The sequence below is a fragment of the Photinus pyralis genome, unplaced genomic scaffold, assembly GCF_008802855.1.
Source record: "Photinus pyralis isolate 1611_PpyrPB1 unplaced genomic scaffold, Ppyr1.3 Ppyr1.4_LG1, whole genome shotgun sequence".
NCBI classification, from domain to species: domain Eukaryota; kingdom Metazoa; phylum Arthropoda; class Insecta; order Coleoptera; family Lampyridae; genus Photinus; species Photinus pyralis.
Window position 1 is genome coordinate 6,307,421 of NW_022170249.1, and position 8,323 is coordinate 6,315,743.

Below are 8,323 nucleotides of genomic sequence, written 5' to 3' on the forward strand. Positions count from 1 at the left end.
TACTATCAAGAAAGTTGGTGACCTTTGAAATAAGAAGGAATGGTAAGTAAACACCGAAAAGTTACATTTTAGGAATTTAGTTTAGGATTTCTAACTTTCAAGTCTGATTCCTTTAGGGTACAATAATACCAACCAACCCTAAATAAATAGCTGAGTTGGGAAATTAAATATTTTTAGTAAATAAACCAAGCGTAGTGATAAATCGCCCTTTAACTTTGTCTCGGTTTATTTTTTGGAAAACATTCTCCGTATTTTGAAATATTAAAAGCAAATGCGCCCATTTGTTTATCGAGGGGCGAGTGTTTCCTTCTGAGAATTGAGTTCGTAGGCAAGATTTATATTATTTAATTCGAACGGTAGTGCGGTATCGACTACCAACATTAAACAAGGCGTTAATAATTCACAGGAGGGACGTCGGAATGTTCAGTGGGAAAATTAGACAGAAAATGTGCCGAAAAGAATTTTTCTTAAGACATACATCAATTACAAAGTGACACGAGTTAGATCAGTTTCGCTAAATTTTTATTAAAAGTATTGTCTTCAATTATAATTATAATATTCAATAACGGTTATCTTGCACATTCGTTTTACGTAGTCACTGGCGTTCGTAACGCAACATGAAGGGTATAATTACAAATTTGACCCTGTTTGTTGTAATACTTTCCAATAATAACTAACTCTTCACAGAAAAAAAATGTAAAAGGACTTACATACGTGTTACTACAGAGCCGTTGAGTTGCATGAAAAACGAAAAAGAAGATGTTTTTTCTACCTGGTAAATGGGGGTACGCAGATCTGTCTGTCTGTCTGCGTAGACGTTTTTCACAGATTTTACTTTGATTTTTTCTTGGTGTTAAACGTAATTTGTTGTATAACAAGAGAGCGTCTTCTACACAAGTAACCAGGGCTTGCTTTTGGTGTTGAAGGGGATTTTCCAGGTTATTGTTGAACATTTCAAAGGTTACAAATATCTATACACGCGAAAGGGATAATAATACGTTAATGTTCACGCTTCTGTAGACAGCCGAATACTAACAGGAAATAAAAAGTCTTTACAATGCAAAACAATTTGGAATGCATGCCAGAAAAATGTTGGTGTTTAATTTTATTTAGCGCCGAGTGTCTTAAAAGATCCGTGCGATGGAGGCACCCTCATTCCGAAATGCAGTGTGTAAAATTTAAAGACAATTAATTTATGCAATTACCCGCATCAAACCCAATTAATAAATGGACAAAATTAATATCCAGTACAGTGGGGAATCGGCTTTTTGTTCCTGTGCATAAACAAGTTCTCGATCCCTACTTTTCAGGTTTGCCTGTATTCGCAATTCATGCGGACAACTTTATACTGACATTTCCATTCAAGGATATTAACCTGGGGATGCCAAAAGTTCAGCTGTACCGTCACGAAGCGATCTGTTTCCATATTTCTAAGTTGAAGCTGTCTTTTCTAAGGGAAAGAGTATTAATTGTAACCGAAAAAAGTCCAGTCTCATCGATAACTGTCAATAATTTTTTGATTTATACAAAGTATTGGTCGGTTATTTTTAGTCACAATAATAGTGTTTAACATAATCATAATATTCCTAAAGGAACCGACCTACGAAAATCATTTGTGCATACCAAAAGATGTGTTGCACTTATTGATAACAATCGGATCTAAATAAAGAACTCTGGTTTTTTCATTAGTTAGGAATTTGTATTCGATTACAGTGATGGTCAATTAATTCCTTTATGTGCATTCATTATTCGTTGTGCGTTATTCGAGTTCAATCATACTAGAGCATCGGGATTTTGAAGTTTAAAGAGGAGATAATAGGCCATAACTCCCCCAAGGTAAGGCTGCAGGTAAAATAGAATTAATCATTTTAGTAAAATTTTTGCCAGTCCGGTTAATTGTATTTTATGCAAACAAGGATTTTCGACCCTTGTATAAATGTAAGTAAACTAACTACGATTTTACGTGTTATTTACCGTAACGGACCTGAATTTCCTCTCTTTCCATGTAATTCTTGCCGTCCAATAAAAAGAGGGCAGCGGGCGTTCCAAAATCTGAATCTGAGTTTAGAATAATGATAAAACGTAAAATCCTTGAAACGTTAACATAAAAAACCACAGGCAATTCTGCTACAGATCCGTGCGTTCTCAATGCTTGCTGGTCAATATGTATATCGCGACAGTCGTTGTTCAGCTTTAACCCGTCAGAAAGCCCAAAGAATTGCTTTATTATAACCTATGCTATGTGATAAAATGTTCTTATTCATCCACCCGTTGTCTGAATGCCAGTGAAGACAACGAATCGAAGTAAATTCCTTTGTCGTACCTACAGGAAGGCAGTAGGTATAGCATGCCATACTTTTAAGGGGTCCGTTTGCAAGGTTCTCGAGGATAAAAGACACGGAATTTTGTATCAGAATGTTAATAAATAAGTAGGGTCTGCGACTGAAACATGTATAAAACATTTATTTGTGTTCCTGTGGATGCAGTATTAACATATATTAAGGCCGGTCACTTCGGCTAATAAAAAACATGAATGCAGTTCCATTCTTAAAGGGATTAAGGACGGACTTCCTGACTATTTATTTTAGGCCGTTCCCATAAAAATTGATTCTACATTTAGATTATGGAATTAATGATTGCACGCCCTTCGTCTCTCTTTTGCCTAACATGTACCTCGTACATAATTTAATACCCCACACTAAGACTACCCTAAACTTGCCCAAAGATAATCCCTCACAAACTTCGCCATGGAGAGATCTTTTGGAAACGGGCACGGAAGCGAATACGAATGGTTTTCATATCAATAACAGACCTTTTCGCATAAAATTACCTCCGGGAAACACAATTATTAGTTAACTACTGTTGAACGTGAGTGCACAGGAGGTAACAAGAAACAGAAATTATTATAAACAGTATGTGTTGCTATGTAGGCCACGAGCTACGTGATTTAGATTAGAATTAAAATAAATAAACACGGTTCTGAACACGCAGATAAACTTTGTATTTAAATCTCATTATTGTTCAAGTTGCTACGTGTCCGGGAGAATATGTTCTACCAGGTCCTGCTTCTGCTGTTCTACGCGCACGCAAATTGTGAAGACGCAGAACAACCGAAATTGGTCATCGAACGTGCAAGAATTGATGTATTTGTAAACGGTGCATTATAATTATGTACTTAGTCTCATTTTTTAGACTTGTGCCGGATGTAAACTATACGACCTACCCGATCTGAAGGAATTTATATTCGAGGATTTCCCACAGTATGCAAACACGGAATTAAAATTGAAACCGGGATTTGATCCAGTTTTACATTTCCTGACTAAGGATGGGCAGACTGTCGAAAGTTTGTTTCTGACCCCATTAAGCAGGGAGGCATGCAACGATCTGCTAAAAAAGCACGGATTTGTAAGAAAAAGTGACAAGACCGAGTTGTAGCTTGCCGAGTTTTTAATGCTTAAAATTACTAAATAGGGTAGTTTCCTTGTAGATTTTCTTAATACTTTCGCATTATTCGTAATAAATTCTTGTGTATAATATCAGTTAATTTATTGTATCTAGAGCGCTTGGGATATTTTCCAAATTAATCGACTCGTGGCGAGACAGGGGTTGAGAGGGATGAGATGGGAAAAATAAATAACGTTGAGATGATTCTTATATGACGCGTGTAATAGAGGGGTGGAAGTTCATTTTTATACAGACACTAGACTTGCTTAAAAACTGATTTTCGTGTTTTGTTTGATTTAATTGGGTGGCCCCAGTGAAAGCTAATGAAAGGGATCGTTTTTATTAATTGGATGCAATAACTAATTATATCTATTCGTACAAAAATATTAGCGAGCCATATACTATGTTTAAAAGTTTTTATCGACGTCAGTCAGTGTGTACGCAACATAAAGGTATATGTAATGCATGTAGTTCTAATTTTTTAATCCATTGTGGCATTCGAAAACAGTACTACAGGGTGTGCCTTGGGCAACGGACGTTTTACGAACGGCACTGTACTATTTTAGAGTTTAAAAAAATGTATTGCCAAAAATATGTCTCCATGACGAGGATCTTTAAGCCTTCGATGAAACCACAGCTCCGTCTCCGGCCCGATCTGGTTTAGTCTACCATTGAACAAATAAACTGTATTCAATGTTTGTACTCAATTACGACATCAGTTGAACTCATACGACTACGGCTTCGAAGGACCATATAATTTGAAATTACATTTGCGCTTGTCAATTGTCTAGACACCAACGAATAAATATTACTTGTTGTTATTGCGATTTACGCGGTTACCGTTTACGTTTTCTTAGATTCTCTTAGAATTATTAGATACTTACTGTTTTTTCGCGTTTTCACTACGGGAAAACTCAAATTAAGAAAAGGCAGTACATTCGCACACACCTTTTCTCAGCATACTGGATATTCCCCCAATCCATGGCAACATGTTTTTTGATATTCAGAGGAATTTGGGAGATGTAAGTTAAATAGTAAAATTGCCATCCATACTGCAGCTTTTGCTCAAACAGGTCTGGAAAGATTCCCTGTGGCAAAACATGGAAAAGGCTGGCTAAGGAGAAAGAAAGATAGCAGTGGCACATGGAGATGTTGATTTGATACTGATGGCATTCCGTTTGTTACCGTATTTCTTGATGGAGGATAGTCAAAGAGGAGTTACGGCCATAGCTACAATGCAGCATCTGGCGTGGTAAGGTCTCGCCTAATACGTATTTTCAATTAGAATAGATAGTTATCATAAAATAGGAGCAAGGGTTTAAATTTTCTAGACAGTGATTATTGGCAGAGCTACAGGGAAACTTATTCTTAGGAGTTCGGAATACGTTTTGCTCCATATGCGCGAGGGCGCAAAATAAGAACATCGAGGCCAAGAAACATCTCTGTTTCCGCAATTGGACCGGGTCATCGTCGGCTATGGAAGCTGATATATTAGGTGAGGGCTTTAACAGCAGCATTAATATGCACAATCTTCGTTATAAAACGTTTATTGCAGACGGAGATTCGTGTGCAGGCTGTTTCACGCAAACCGTTAGACACCTAAAAGTATTCAGGCTTCCATTAACAATTTAAATCTGAAAATTTGCATACCAACACAGTTTTTAATGATCTATCGATGGAAAATATTATCATGATCTTTTCACTTTCGGTTTTTCCAGATGTCGATGGCAACTTTCTTATTTAAATAGAACACCCTATCACAATTTTTGAAAATCTTAAATAAAACGAACAGCATAGCAGATGGGTATAGGGAATGTAATAATTGATCGATGTAGAACGTTTTCCCACATTTGGCAGTGCAATAAAAATAATGCAGGTTTAATTTGAACAAATCAACTTTATTTTAAGGTTTGAAATTACTAAAATTGACCGTTAGTTTTAAAACACCCTGTAGAAGAGCGATCAAAATTTAAATCACTCTCATGTAGCATCAGGTCAGTATCGTTGATTTTGGAAGACTTTTTGAAATTCATATCAACGGAGCCATAAATACAGGACGCTAAAGAAAAGCAGTCAAACGTCAAAAATTTTGAAAAATCTAATAAAATATAGGGTGTGTATTAAAATAAGAAAGTTGCTACCCCACATCTGGTAAAATCGGAAGTGAAACGGTCATGATAATATTTTCTTCTGATAGATCACGACTTTGTTGGTATGCAACTTTTCAGATTTAAATTATTAATGGGAGTCCAATACTTAGGTAACGGTTTGCGTGAAACAGCCTGTATAGATGTATAATATATCAATACTCTTCAAACTGTGCTATACTTTCAGGTAGTAAAGATTGAATGCACAAACTACGCAATTAAAAACTACAGCAAGCACCTATATAAATTAAAAAATGACACAAAAAATGTGGCACCTGCTACTAGAAAGCTACTTTCAAAAGACACCATAGAAGCTCTTGTCAAGTTCGCTCAAAAAGCTATTTACGCAAACTCACATGAAGATATTGCATTCTCAAAAGGTTGGAAATCATCTTGTTCAGAAGCCAAAGAGGAAATTGGTAATAAATATCAAACTTTGATATCAATAGGGGGGGGGGGCTGGGGGGGGGGGAAGCAACAGATATATGCGGCTTTGCATCCACTACTATCGAAAAGTGAGTTATTCATCGATCGCGAAACCAATAACCGCGCGGAACTATTTATCAGCGTGTTGGCGAGATTCAATATGGGCAAGCGTCTCAACCTCATTCAAAGAGATGGCTTTCAAATAAGGTCATTCCTGACTGGATTGCGTTACAATGAGGGGAGCACCTGGCACGCCGAATCCTGGAAGCGCTGTTTTAAAGACAGCACAGGAAAACACTTTTAAAGGTATATAGAAAGGAGGAGAAGAAGGCGACTAAGCGAAAATCGTTATTAAACACTTTTATAGATGTGTCGATCCACAATATATCCTGGATGCAGAGAAGGAGCAGAAGCAGAAGTAAAAGACAAAAGCATAGATGAAAAGAAATAAAAAATGGCATCCAGTGATGCGATTAGAATCTCACCGTGTACATTATGACTATTTCGATCTATATCAGTATTCTTTGATAAATACCTATCTAGTGTGAATTTTCCCAAACAGTTTGCCGCTGTGCCGGAAAGAGAGTAATCTAACAACGCGTCGCTTGCAAATCCGGCAACAAACTAAAAACAGCACCCTCACTGGTCAAAACGGTCATAGATCGTCTATTCACAAAAAATAATGGAGAGACTTCCTGTATATGAGAATCTTTCAATTTATTAGGTAAATCCCGGGGATTATTTACGAAATAAGCCCAGAGTTGGTTTGTTTTATTTGAATTTGTATTTGAGTGTCGGTTTTTTCTTTTGAAATTGTTTGTAATTACGTAGTTTTTGTTTTAATTTTATCGCTTTTATACATTTTTCAATTTTGGTAAGCTGCTAGAAGTCAACAAGGTCAAGTGTGGGTACTTTATGGTAGTTTGCGATAAGAAGTCTTAATTGTTAGGCAAAATCCAATTAAGACACGTGTTCTGGTACTGATAAGGAAGACGCAGATGTTTCGTAGTATTGCGTGTTTCTTGTGGAGACGTTTGGCGCCGTCTTGATTGGCGATTTATTTGAAAATTGTTAAAGAGGGGGTTATGGGTTATTTGCATGTCATCTAATCCTTCTTATAAATCAAAGTTCTGAATCTGTCAGCGTTTGTTGGTGAGTTACGTGCGACTGATATGACAACCAGATTATTTGGATTATTAAGAAAAAAACGACAAGTAATTTTAAGATATTGTCGACCGCCTGTGTACAGGGGTACTTCGCCTTGCCAGCTCGACCTCGCGCCAAGCTTCACTAGCCAGAAGACCTGCATCGGCCGCATCCGACAACAGAGGTCCCCGAGTGCACTTCGGCTACCATTTTGTACATATTGTAAATATATTCCATAAAGCGCAACCGCATTTTATTTAGCGTGGCCCGCTAAGGCTGGTTAGTTTAAAAAACAGACCATCGGACATGCACGAAAAATGCGCTAAATTGGATTTAATTGACTGTCCCAACAAATACGTAGGCAAATAATGAAAATCACTTCAAACTCTATACAATAACGATGTTTCAGGATATGGAAAGGAAACAAACTACCGAATAAATTAGGGTATATTCTTATAAAAAACTCCATAATAATCTTTTCGAAATACTTTACGGGACCCTTATCTTTTTACGCACGAATAAAGGAATATTTAAATTTTTTTAGTCGAAATAACGTTACTCAGAGAGAAAAAGATAAATTTTATTTCATAACATCTGAAAAAAGAAGAGAAACGTTTTTGGGATAAGATCTCTTATCTAAAATTAAATAGAAATTTTGTAAATTGTAAAATACGAGGGCACAAGGATGCGACAATTTCGGTGAAATCCTTACAGTTTTGTAAATGCCTCGTCGTTGGAGTAAATGCTAAAGAGGGAATCTGTTACACCAATTTTTCCTCTTTCGCTTTATAATGAAATCTCAGATTATCCCCCGCATTTTGGAGGAACCTCCCCGATATAAATTGAAATGATTATTTAAAATGCTACCCTTTATACGAAAATGATATTAGTACTTAGACGTGCGCGGAAAAGAAAATTTAATATAGTCGATGAACCGCGGGCAATATTATGAAAATGCCAAACTACGTTAATCGATTTTTTTCAAATATCATGCGTTTAGTGGCACTAAAAGTTTTAAAGGTTTCCCTGAGAAGGACTCAAAGCTTTATGGGGTGGTTACGATCGTAAAACAAGAAAACAGATTAAAGCATATTTAATTTTGACATAGGAATATCGTAGGGATAAACCCAAAGAATCCGCTCCCAAGCCAATAGAGCGTA

At 36.6% G+C, this 8,323-nt stretch overlaps 1 protein-coding gene across 1 annotated transcript; it reads left to right on the plus strand.

The window, feature by feature from the left end:
* Nucleotides 1-2,984: 2,984 nt before the first annotated feature.
* On the plus strand, nt 2,985-3,536 carry LOC116160324 (selenoprotein M-like). The gene is made up of 2 exons (XM_031473510.1): nt 2,985-3,143; nt 3,193-3,536. Exons 1-2 carry the CDS (start codon nt 3,048-3,050, stop codon nt 3,433-3,435), a joined length of 339 nt encoding a protein of 112 aa, XP_031329370.1. The 5' UTR covers nt 2,985-3,047; the 3' UTR covers nt 3,436-3,536.
* Nucleotides 3,537-8,323: the final 4,787 nt, after the last annotated feature.

Bases quoted from the DNA above. Each gene is read 5' to 3' on its own strand.
- LOC116160324 (XM_031473510.1), top strand. From the start codon at position 3,048: ATGTTCTACCAGGTCCTGCTTCTGCTGTTCTACGCGCACGCAAATTGT. The intron at 3,144-3,192 runs GTATTTGTAAAC...CTCATTTTTTAG, and splicing joins TCGAACGTGCAAGAATTGAT to ACTTGTGCCGGATGTAAACT.